Raw genomic sequence first — 12,978 nt, forward strand, 5'->3', positions numbered from 1 at the left:
GGCATCAGATTACAACTCTCTGCTTCTTCTTCAACCGAACTGAACTTTTTTATTAAGTTCATAAGCACACGGGCAGGTAGAAATCCTTTTTTTCCCCTACAAGAAGAGGCTAGTTCCCCTCAAAGTGCATCAGCAGTGCCTGGCTTGTGGAAGATATGAGGGGAGGGGGGAGACAAAGAAAAGCTGCCCTCCTTCCCTCCCCACCCCTGGACACTTGGGGGTAACAGCAACCATACGGTGGAAGAATACGAGGACGGAGCTAAGCCGTTCTGTCCTTTTACGCTGCCCTCCAATAGGAGGGAGGATGCCTTCCCATGTACATTCAAGGTGGGTCAGAATCAGGAGCCCTTAAAAAGACAGGGGGGGGAGAAAGATTTTTATAGGTGTAAGTATATGTATATATAGACCTCAGTCTCCACAGCCAGGTTGGACGATCCCAGAGACCGTGTTATTGCTCAGAAAAGGGCAAACAAGCTTAAGGCAACAGGGGTGACAGCCGATGTCTGTCGCTGGCCACTTCCAAGATTGGACTGGGGGCACATTCAGGATCTCAAGCAGTCCTCTGTGACACCCTGAGCCGCAAGCTCGGCCAACACGTTGTCCAAGTAGTTGGGGTCTGGGTAGCCGTGGCCCGAGGCGTTGGAGCTCATCTCCGTCTTGTGGTGGATCTCGTTCCACACCACGGTGTTGCTCTCCCCCGTCGTGCTGGACGTCCCGATGGTGAAGATCAAACGCCTCTTCCAAGCCACTCTGAGGAGCTCCAGCACCTGGGGGGAGACGAGCCAAGGTGAGAAGACCTTCCCACATGTGAGAGAGACACAGCGGGGTGGGTCTGATGGGGTCACAGGGAGGTCAAGACATACAAAGGGGTATAGGCCATATTAGTGGCTCTTAGTCACAGTAGCTAAATGAAAACTCCATCCTGAGAGGCAGCCTGCCTTGGAGCGCCAGTTCCGTGAATTCAGACTGCTGAATTGCAACTCAAGACAATGCATCCTCCTGAACTGAATCCGGACCTAGGTTTCCAATGCTACTAACCCTCTGCATATCACACAAAAACCAAACACGCCTGCTATTGTCATTCAGCATCAGAAATCATTCTGCTCTCCAGTCATAAGGAGAGATGGACTCACATTCTAGCGGCATCTGAAGAAGTGAGCAGTGACTCATGAAAGCGCCTGCCCTGCCACAAATGATGTTAGTCCTTTACGGTGCTACTGGTCTCATGCTCTTTTCTACCGTGACAGACACAATAACGTGGCTACCTGGGGTTGTGCTGCTCAGCCCCCCAAAGTGGCGGGATATATATATATATTTTTAAAGCAACCTCCCCAATGTCACTATGTCATTTCTAGACAAAACCCAGAAGTGAAATACTACAGCTCTAGCTTTTATCATTTGATTTCCGGCAATTCCTGTGCCACGCCCCCCAATATCGCTGCTCCCCGGGCCCCAACCCTCCTGCTGGCTGCCAGGTTTAGCCTGGCATACCCAGGGGGACACATACAGTGAAGAGGGTCATTTGTGGTCGTCCTAGAAGCACGGCACTGCAGGAAACAGGATGCTGGCCTTGATGGGTACCGGTCTGATCCAAGAGGGCTCTTCGGCTCTCCTCACTCTCCATTCTGAGCACCCCACAGACCGACTTACACTGATGTTATTCTTTAATCTAACACACATAAATGCAAATATTTGTCAGGGGGTCTCTGTCCAAGACCCTAGACACAGCAAGCCAACTTATGCCAGCCATTGGCCCAACGAGCCTAGAACTATTTCCACTAATTAGCACTAGCATGCCAGGGGCTCAGATAGAACACATCCCCCCCCCCCGACTCTGCAGCTAGATATCCTTTGGACCAGAGACACCACTACCAGTAAGCAGTGTTCCCTCTAAGCTAAGGTAGTGTGAGCTAACTCACAGTTTTTGAGCCTCTGGTTCACATTTTTGTCTTAGCTCAGGAACAGTGACTCCAGAGCAAACTAATTTATGCAGTAGCCAAATCGCTCACTCAGAGCTTTAATGCCAGTAGCTCACTTTTAAAAGGACCAAAAAAAAGAGAGAACATTTTGAAAATACGTGGTGAAGATTCTACAGATGGATTGAAGAATATATTAAACAAGAAGGGGGACCCGCGATACTCACGGGGGGGAGGGGGGAGACGCTCCACGAGAGAAACCGCCGCAGGTGAGCCTTCTCCCGTGTCCCCTCCACCCGTCCCTGGCACCCACGGCGAGGCCTGACCACGGCCCACCAAGCTTCCCCAACCCTAGCACCGGACTGCTGAACTTCCCTCCCCCGGCGGCAGCGCTTCGCCGGCCCACCAAGCTTCCCCCCTTGGCGGCAACACCTTGCCAGCCCACCGAAATTTCTCCTTCTCTCCCTCCCTCCTCCCCCCCCCGGTGGTGAGGCCTCACCGGCCCGCCAAACTTTCTCCTCCCCCCGGTGGCGTTGGCGAGGCTTTGCTGGCCCGCCAAGCTTTCCTCCTTCCCGGCCCGCCAAACTTTCTCCTTCCTCCCCCGCCAGCGGCGGTGGTGAGGCCTCACCGGTCAGCCAAGCCTTTTCCCCCTACCCCTCCCGCCACCGCTGAAGCCGTTCCAAGAGAGTTCCCTGCGCTTGCGCCGGATATCCGCACGCAGGGGGCGCCTTCACTATTAGATATATAGATGAACTTTGTAAACAACCGAAGTAGAAAATATAAAGAACATAATAACGCTGATAGTAATATGTGCAAGATTTTAAAACATTATAAGGTGTAGAAACTTGTGTTTAGAGAAAAATTTAAGAGATACTTAACGGTTAGATTCTCCTATTTTATGTTTGTGTTGTAGATTTGTTTTGTCTCGGTTCGTGTTTGTTTATTTGTTGTTGTTGTTATAAAATAAAAAGGGTTATGTATATATATAAAAAACCAAAGTAGAATTTTTGCTCACAAGACTTCACAGCTGAGAGGGAGCATTGCCAGTAAGCCAAACTTCCTGCCACAAAATCACCAAATTTCTCACCCCTTCCCAGGCCACCCCGTAGCCCAAACTAGCACCAACTCATCCTAATTCCATCTCTCTGCCATCCAAACATCGCTCAAACCAAAGCAGGGTAATATATTTTTTTCTTAAGCTCCTTAGTTTTAGAAATAGGATTAAGGTATGCAAAAAGAGCACCACATTAGTGTCATTCAACATACCCCCTCCCCCACCAATGGAGTTCTGGGACAGAAGGGGAGGGGCTGTGGATCGGTGGTAGAACATCTGCTTGGCATTGCAGAAGGTCCCAGGTTCAGTCCCCGGCATCCCCAGTTAAAGGATCTGGCAGTAGTTGATGGGAAAGACCTCTGCCTGAGACTCTGGAGAACCGCTGCCAGTCTGAGTAGACCAGGGGTGGCCAAACTGTGGCTCGGGAGCCACATGTGGCTCTTTTACACATATTGTGCGGCTCCCAGCAGGGCGGCTGGGGAAGCGAAAGGGAGGCATGCTTTTCTTCCCTCCTTCCTGTCTATTTGCTTTCCTTGTTTCTCTCTCTCTCTTTCCACCCCTTTCATTCTTTCTTTCCACCTCTCTCTTTCTCTCTCTCTCTTAGACAAGTAAATATCATTAGCAAACAAAAACCATTCTCTGTATCTGTTTTTATTTTTGGCAGTCTCGTTTAATGTTAATAAGAAAGCAAATTTGCATATTTTAAAATAAAAACGTGCATATAATATTTATTCACGTCTTGTGGCTCTCAAACATCTGACATTTATTCTATGTGGCTCTTATGCTGAGCAAGTTTGGCCACCCCTGGAGTAGACGATACTGGCCTGGATGGATCAAGGGCCCGATTCAGCGTAAGGCAGCTCCTTCTCAGGGCTTTTTTTGTAGAAAAGGTCCAGCAGGAACTCATTAGCATAATAGGCCACACCCCCTGACTGCACCACTCATTAGCATATTAGGCAACATTCCCATGTTACCAGAAGTGTGGTCATCCAGCCACAACCACCTTTTGCTTCTTATTCTGTTTACCTTGTTTGTGGTCAAAACCCAGGGCTTTTTTTGTTGCAGGAACTCCTTTGCATGTTAGGCCACACACCCCTAATGTAGCCAATCCTAATGAGTTCCTGCTGTTGGGTGTGGCCTATTATGCTAATGAGTTCCAGCTGGGTGTGGCCAACTTAGGAGCCAGCCGGAACTCCGTTCCTGTGCGTTCCTGCCCCAAAATAGCCCTGCTCCTTCTGTTCATGGATTTGGCAGCCCCTTAATACCACGGACCCAGCCTGTTTACTTCATAATGCATGAAAGATGTTGTCAGGCAGAACATCCCTGGGCCCCCCCTCAAGGGTTAACGTGAACAGTAATGGGCTTGTTCCGTCCTACTTGTTGCTGTTGTTCAGTCGCACAGTTGAGTCCGACTCTTTGTGACCCCATGGACCACAGGTGTTACTAACTGGTCTCTTGGCCTACACAGCCCTCACCAGCTTCAAGGCCAGAGCTGGAAATGTGGTAATTTTCTTATGAGAACCTGTGGCCCACAGGATGGGAGGAGGGAGGTCAAGAGTGGTGAGGTAATTTTCTAGAAGGTTCCAGCAAGAACATGTCCTGACTGGGTGTCATCATCACCTGACACTGCTTGGCCAAGAAATTATAATTGCGCTAAGAGCCTGGAAAAAAGAGACTTGCTTGGATTCTGATGGGCTGAAGGCCTGGACTATGATATGCTTATATTGCAACGGGTAGCAACGTAGAGAATGCATCACCTGTGGCCTTTGACTCCTGGACTCAAAGTCGGTGCCATCTAACACAGGTCTTGGAAATGTGTTAGATCGTTAAGCTAGATTTCTTGTTTTGTTGTTGTATGATTTTAGAGCATTGTGTTGCCTGTAGAATAAATCTTTTGTTCTGATAGAAATTAAACAAAACTTAAATTAAATAAAACTTCATATAATTTCAGAAAATAAAACAAAGAGAAGCTTGGTTACTTCTGCACAACAGCCCTGGGAACCCGCAGGGTTCAACTTTGGACTCCTTGACAGATGTAAAGCCTTCTCTCCCTTCTGCTCTTAATTCCCTCGCCCGTGCTGAACGGTATGAGTGCCGCAGATAGACCAAGTACCCAGGATTCAGCGCTTGTGTACCTTTCTCCCCTTGGCGTTGTCGGGCAGGTAGCAGTAACGTGGGAAGCCCCTTGCTGAGTACGGCATGCCTGGGTTAGGATGCTCCGGACCCTGAAACAGAGAAAGGCAGAGAGTTCCCATGAGTGCAGACCAACTCGCTTGAAAACACTGCACGGAAAAGTGTCTGAGATGACAGAGTTGATCCCCCCACAGACTATTACAAAAGAAATTGACAAAAAGTAATGCTGATCTAAGACAAACACGAACCCTTTGTCAAACTTGGCTGCTTAAAGGCAAACCAAGAGCCCCCTCCTGCAAAACGTTCGGCTTCAGCTTCGGAGCGTCGCCACAGGTACCGCAGTTTAAAAGTTGACTTTATCAGTCACGATTCTAGATCACCTTTCAACATGGATTAAAAGCTCCAGATGCAGGTCTTTATAAGGCAGTAAAGAAGATTAATGAAAAAGAAATGGACAGACGAACCAATGGAAGAAATATATAAAGAAATGACTAAGAAGAAACGAGGTGTAGTAGGGAAAATTTATAAAAAGATGATATTAAATAAAGATAAAATAATAGAGTATCTACAAAAAGTGTGGAGTAGAGAGGATGGCAGAAAAAATCACGAAAGGAATAGACGAAATTAAAGTAATTAAATTTAAAGAACTTGAATATACATTTCTCACAAAATGGTACAAGACACCAGCCCAATTAGCTAACATGATTCCAGGATTAAGCTCCCTTTGCTGGCATTGTAGACAATCTAAAGGCTGGTTTGCACATATGTGGTGGGAATGCAGAGAAGCAAAGGCATTCTGGGCAGAAATTATTAAAGCTATAAGGAAAGTACAATGGGAAGCCCGATATTGGATAAGAAGGATCAAACCATAGTTAAGGCTATGATATCGGCGGGTAAAGCAGTTATAGCTTTGGGTTGGAAAGATAAAAATTAAATGGACAGTTGAAATCTGGCACAACTATTTGTTTGATTTTATACAGTCAGACATCATTACAAGTTTGCAACTCTACGCAAGGAGACAACATGGGAAGGGAAATCTGCAGAAGTTCGGAATAGATGGAAGACCTATTTTGACTGGATATCAAAGGAAGGAAGAAAAGACATTCAGTGGAAAGATTCAGACTTTGTGCCCATGGCTGGGGTCAAAAGACTAAGGACAACACGAAGATAGGGAGGGGAGGAGGGAGGAAAGGGAAGGGGAGGAAATTGTAAGAAGATGAAAAATATGCGTTGTAAAAGTTTTAAAGGGAAAAAACTAATTAAAAATGTTTTTTTAAAAAAGCTCCAGATGAAGATAAAATCATGCTGTTGCAAAACATGACTAGTGAGCAAATGCCTAGTGGGGCAAGTGATGCACTGTATTCTTGGTGCTGGAGGGGGGGGCAACAGTGGGAGGGCGCCTAGTGTCCTGGCCCCACTGGTGGACCTCCTGACGGCACCTGGTATTTCTGGCCACTGTGTGATACAGAGTGTTGGACTGGATGGGCCACTGGCCTGATCCAACATTGGCTTCTCTCATGTTCTTATGGAATAAAAATGCTTTTATACGTGGCCCTTTAGGGCCCCCCCTTTTCTGCTGGATACTAAGCCTATGTAATGGGAACGAGTGCAAACTCTTCCACTGCGTACCCTCACCCCACCCCCTTCTCTGCCCCCCGCCGGTCAAATTTTAGATTGGAAGCACTTAGGGACAGGGACCTATCCCTCCTGATGCTCCTATAAAGTGACACTACAGAATAATTCCCAAAAGAAGGCTGGAAGGGGACACAGACCGGCCTCCGTCGCAAGTGTGCACTGAAGTGAGAAGCCAGCCACAGCTCCTGAGCAGAGCCTCGTTGTCACATGTGGGAGGGGAGGGTGCCGTCAGTGTCGGGTCATCTGGGAGAAAGTGCCCCGGGCACTTTGAATCGGGGCCCCCAAAACTAGCTGGTGACTGAGGACGACGGGTTTATTACAGCACAGAGTATACTCGATGTAAAGCAGCTTCTGTGACTGCATGATACTCTTCCCACTGCTGGTAAAATACCTGCCCTTCTGCCAGGCAAGGAAGGCCGCCCTCTTGCACAGTCCCTTTGCATGCCAGCTCATTGGCCTCCACGTGCACCCCTGTGCGTGGAGACACTGACAGGAGAGTTTTCCTAATGCTGGGGGCAATGTTCCCTCTAAGCTGTGAAGTCTTGTGAGTAAAAGTTCTACTTTGTGAGCTACTGGCATGAAAGTCATGAGCAAGTGATTTGGCTACTGCATACATTCGTTTATTCTGGAGCCATCCCTTCCTGAGCTAAGACAAAAATGTGTGAGCAGGAGGCTAAAGAACTGTGAGCTAGCTCACACAAACTCAGCTTAGAGGGAACACTGGCCCGGGGGGGGGGGGGGCTTCTGGGTTTTATTCTGCTGCATAAGATTCTTTATTGTCGTTGCCCACAGGGTAGGGTGCCACGCCCCCAAAGAGGATCCTTTTATTGGCCACGCACTCCCGTCCGTACCTGAACGCCTTTGCTGATGTGGTATGTGATCTGTATGGAACCGCAGTCCTCGTGGCCTGGGAGGGAGCCTGGGAGTTTGGAAACGTCCATCCTCCCGCTGGGTTGAGTGCCCGTCTTCTCACCGTAGATGGCCTTACAAGACGGGCACTGAAGGCTGCCGTCCTGAAGGGGAAAACCAGACGTAAGGTCAAGACTCTGTTCGGCAAAGCATCTGCAAGGTCTGCCTTTTGTCTCCATGATGAATACCAGTGTGGTGGAGTGGCTGGAGCGCCAGACTAGGGTCTGGAAGTCCCACGTTCACATCTCCCCTCTGACCCGGGCCACCCAGGCTAACCTGGTCTCGTCAGATCTCGGAAGCTAAGGAGGGTCAGCCTTGGCTAGTATCTGGAAGGGCGACCTCCAAGGAATGCCAGGGTCGTGACGCAGAGGCAGGTGATGGCAAACCACCTCTGATACATCTCTTGCCTTAAAAACAAGTCTAGCTCGCCACCTAGTGGTGCACAATGCTAAAAAAGAGCTAGAACTTCTGCCAACCAGACAGTATTGACAAATGCTCTGTAATAAAATGCAAAATTATTTCAACATAAGTTATCTATTAATAAAAAAATCATGTAAATATATGATACATAGAATAACATAACAGAATCTCATAATACAATATTTGTCGATACCGTTGTCTATATGCATACTGTAATCCCTCTTGTGTATTTACACTACACACAACGCCATACAATAACAACAACAACAACAACACACATCCTTTAACCTACTTCACAGTGCTGTTGTGAGAATAACATGTAGAAGAGGAGAATGTTGTAGACCACTTTGGGTTCCCATCAGACAGAAAACTGGGGTATAAATGAATTAAAAGGCAAATTCAGTCTTGGGTTGTATTAAAAGGGCCATAGCATCGAAATCGCAGGAGGTCATAGCCCCTCTGTATACTGCCTTGGTCAGGCCGTACCTGGAGTACTGTGTGCAGTTCTGGAGGCCTCACTTCAAAAAGGATGTGGACAAAATCGAAAAGGTGCAAAAGACAGCAATGAGGATCATCAGGGGTCTGGAAAGGCTATAGGCCTTGGGAATGTTTAGTTTGGAGAAGAGGAGATTGAGGGGGGACATGATTGCTCTCTTTAAATATTTGAAAGGCTGTCATTGGGAGGAGGGCAAGGAGCTGTTCCAGTTGGCAGGAGAGGATAGGACCTGAAGCAACGGGTTTAAATTACATGCAGAAAGGTATTGGCTGGCTATCAGGAAAAGGTTTTCACGGTCAGAGTGCTTCAAAGGTGGAATCAGCCGCTTAGGGAGGCGGTTGGCTCCCCTTCACTGACAGCTTTCAAGAAGAGGCTGGACGAATATTTGCCAGAGATGCTTTAGGCTGGTCCTGCATTGGGCAGGGGGTTGGACTAGATGGTCTCTATGGCCCCTTCCAACTCTATGACTCTAAACGAATGAATGATGGGCAGCAACAAACACACGGACACAGAATACGTGGCAGTTTTTGCCAAAGGCTTTGGTTTCTGGGGCATGGAGCATCTGTGTTCTGAAAGGGCTGATGGCATTATATCCCTTTGGAGCATCCTTCCTTCCCCAAACTCTGCCCTGCCCAGTTTCCACCCCCAAATCTCCAGGAATTCCCCAACCCAGAGCCGGTAACCCTACTTACTGTCCACCTCTCAGCTTCCTCCAATCACATGCCCGGGGTTATGTGCATTCATCTATACCCCACCTTTTTGCCCACTGGGGACTCAAAGTGGCTCACTCACAGCATTCTCCTCTCCACCATTCTATCCTCGCAACAACCCTGTGAGGTAGTCCGACAGCATGTGACGGGCCACTGCCAGAATTAAAACTCTGGGTCACCACTGGCAACTACTCTGGGCCGAGAGTACTACCCAGCCGTTAACCGAACAAAACGTTTAAAGCTCTTTTATTTATTTATTTATTTAATTTTATTTATACCCCGCCCTCCCCGCACGCAGGCTCAGGGCGGCTTACAGTATGAGGTGCATTACAGCACCATAACACACAACATGGCACACAGTGCGATAAAAACACAATAAAACATTTTAAGACACTTTAATACAATGGGCAAGCGCCCAAGGATCCCGCGTGACAAACACCTCTCTCCATATTGCACCTGCCCTTGGGGCAAGGGAGGATGATGTGGCCCCCTGATGTACCTTGGCCACTCAGCCTCCGGCAGCGGTGCTGCAATCCTGGCCCTCATTGATGGTAGTGGTAGCGGCGGCGGCTCCTATTCAAAAGCCTGGCGGAAGAGCTCCGTCTTGCAGGCCCTGCGGAACTGTAACAGGTCCCGCAGGGCCCTGATCTCTTCCGGGAGCTCATTCCACCAGATAGGAGCCGCCACCGAAAAGGACCTGGCCCTCGTGGCAGCAAGCCTGGCCTCTTTCGGGCCCGGGGTCGCCAGGCGATGTTGCGACCCCGACCGTAGTGCTCTCTGGGACCTGTGCGGGGAAAGGCGGTCCCTCAGGTATGCCGGTCCCTGGCCATGTAGGGCTTTAAAGGTAAGCACCAGCACCTTGAAGCGAATCCGGAATGCTATAGGCAGCCAGTGCAGCGCTTTCAGCACAGGCTGGGATCACTGTGGCTAGGTCTTCGCGGCTGAGAAAGGGAACCAACTGCCGCACCAGCCGAAGATGGTAAAAAGCTGCCTTGGCAGTGGCTGCCACCTGGGCCTCCATCGTTAAGGTGGAGTCCAGGAGCACTCCCAAACTCCTAACCTCCGAAGCTGGCACCAAAGGCGCCCCGTCGAAGGCTGGGAGCGGGAGCCCCAATCCCATCCCGTTCCGACCCAGACACAGGACTTCCGTCTTCGCCGGGTTCAGCTTCAGCCGATTCAGCCTGAGCCATCCAGACACGGCCTGCAGCACCTGGTGTAGATCTTCTGGATCAGAGTCCGACTGGCCGCCCAACATCAGATAGAGCTGGGTGTCATCTGCATATTGATGACACCCAAGCCCATACCTCCGGACAATCTGGGCGAGGGGGCGCATATAGATATTAAAGAGCATAGGGGAGAGAACTGCCCCCTGAGGCACCCCGCATTCAAGCGGGTGCCTCCGGGACCGCTGCTCCCCTAATTCCACCCTCTGTCCCCGACCTTGGAGGAAAGAGACAAGCCATTGAAGGGCAAGCCCCTGAATCCCCACGTCGGCAAGGCGGTGGGCAAGCAACTGGTGGTCGACCATATCAAATGCGGCCGACAGGTCGAGCAACAACAGTGCCGCCACACCGCCTCGATCCAGATGTCTCCGGAGGTCATCAGTAAGGGCAACCAGTACAGTCTCTGTTCCATGCCCAGGGCGAAAGCCGGACTGGAATGGGTCGAGGGCGGAAGTGTCATCTAGGAAGCCCTGCAACTGTGTCGCCACCGCCCTCTCGATCAATTTGCCCAAATAGGGACGGACTGCCAGACCCAGCCACGGCTAAGACTCCGGCAGCCACGCGCTGGGCTGCGCCATACCTTGTTCCCGCTGGTGTACATGGCTAGCAGGCAAAGCAGGTGGAAGGCATGGCCACACTTGGCGAGTCTCCCCACGCTCTCGGGCTTGATTGTCTTGCAGTGGCCCACGTCGCTGTAGCCCGAAGGCGCGGCCAGTTTTTCCATGCAGATGATGCAGTCCTGGGGGGAAATGGAAAGCAAGAGAGATCGTGATGGTGTCACCAGAAGAAGAAGAAAAGAGATTGGATTTATACCCCGCCCTTCACTACCCAAAGGTGTCTCAGAGCGGCTTAGAAACTCCTTTCCCCTCCCCTCCCCACAACAGACACCCTGTGAGGCAGGTGGGGCTGAGAGAGTTCTTGACAGGAACTGCTCTTTTTCAAGGACAGCTCTTATCAGAGCTACGGCTTGCCCAAGGTCATCCAGCCAGGTGCAAGTGGAGGAGTGGGGAATCAAACCCGGTTCTCCCAGATTAGAGTCCGCACACTTAACCACTACACCAAACTGGCTCTCCAGGAGATCCACCAGCAGGGCCAGAACTCCACAAGCTCTCCCATAAGCACTTTGCCCACTTCATACATGCCATGACTTACCCTGTGCAGTGATGTCACAGGTCTTAAAGTCCCAGCTCTTCCCTAATGGAAGGGCGAGTCTTTTTAATAACCTACGTATATGAACCTGCCTTAGGCCAAGCCTGACCATTGGTCCATGCAGTCTTGCCACCTCCTACAGAAGCTCTCCAAGCATTGAACTGTCTTCTTAACACCTGCTATTTGAGATCCCTTCACTAGACAGGCCAGGAATCAAACCTGGGGCTTCCTGCATGCAAAGCAGATATTCCCCTGCCGGGCCACGGCCCCGCCCAAGGGAGACCAAGGAGTTCTGCCTCCCCTTACCTCATCAGCAGGGGGTGCCTTCAGCTCCTCCAAGTACTTCTTCACCACCTCTTCAGGGCTGCTGGAGGCACCTGAACGGAAAACCAAAGAGAGGGAGACCAGAAGGAGAGTCAGCGGATGATGAGGCGCAGTCGGAACGAGAGGCTGGAGGAAGCAGCGGCCGGAGGAGGAAGGGCAGGCAGGAGGAAGGATTAGAAGCTGCAAGAAAGTTAAAAACCGGAGAGAGGCTGTTTCCGATTGGTCGGCGCTGGGCTAAACTCAGTGATGGTTAGGGCGCTTCGTGCATAAGGGCAAGAGCAGCATTGCGAAGTGGTTAGTTGCGTCTCCTGCTTGAAGAAGAGAGAAATGTGAGGCCAGAAAGGGTGAGAAAGGAGGCCAAGGGATGGGGCCGCTTTGGAACAGAAGCTAGGCCAAAGCGGGGCGACGGGGAACCTCTCCTCCAAACAGAGCCTGAAGGGGGTCGGGGTCAACATTTGGACTGCATTGCTTCTGAAGGTGGGGAGGAAGGCTGCCATTTGGCAATACCGGCTGTCTGTACAGCCCCCCCCCCCGCAATTAAAGAACTAGCACATCATGGAGAAGCGCTCTTGCCCAGTCCTTTCCCTGCCAAGCTAGGCCTTTTTTTTAGCGGCAAGGAATAGTCCACACGGGACGGGGGAGCATTCAAAAGCACAATTCCTCCCATCTCCCCCCCATCTCTACAGCCTTATCCTCTTGCCTGCGCAGAGTCTGAGCTCCTCAGCTAACGCAGGACGGGTTTGCTGAGCTATTGCAGAGGAAGCCGGGAGAGGTAGGCCACAGCGGGGACACCAAGCAGGGACTTGGATGTTTTAGTACAAATATAACTGAACCCCCCCCCCCCAAAAAAAAAAAACACACACAAAAAAATAAAGACTGAAATGCACAAAACGCACAACCACCCAGTTGTTTGGCTAAACCCTCGGGTGCACAGCAGGACTTGTCACTGTCCCCTGGGGAGGAGACTGGCCTCTGCCAGCGCACAGATAGCTCCGCAGCCTCCTCAGAG

At 50.3% G+C, this 12,978-nt stretch overlaps 1 protein-coding gene across 1 annotated transcript in view; it reads right to left on the reverse strand.

The window, feature by feature from the left end:
* Positions 1–75: 75 nt before the first annotated feature.
* DTX2 (deltex 2, E3 ubiquitin ligase) overlaps positions 76–12,978 on the reverse strand; it is a 38,181-nt gene continuing 25,278 nt past the window's right edge. Inside the window, 5 exon segments of the mRNA XM_015408000.1 lie at positions 76–767; positions 5,106–5,195; positions 7,590–7,751; positions 11,077–11,235; positions 11,952–12,022. Of these exon segments, the coding sequence (XP_015263486.1) occupies positions 543–767; positions 5,106–5,195; positions 7,590–7,751; positions 11,077–11,235; positions 11,952–12,022 (707 nt within the window). The 3' untranslated portion in view covers positions 76–542.

This window comes from Gekko japonicus, unplaced genomic scaffold (genome assembly GCF_001447785.1).
Source record: "Gekko japonicus isolate JY-2015 unplaced genomic scaffold, Gekko_japonicus_V1.1 scaffold1, whole genome shotgun sequence".
Classification (NCBI taxonomy): Eukaryota; Metazoa; Chordata; class Lepidosauria; order Squamata; family Gekkonidae; genus Gekko; species Gekko japonicus.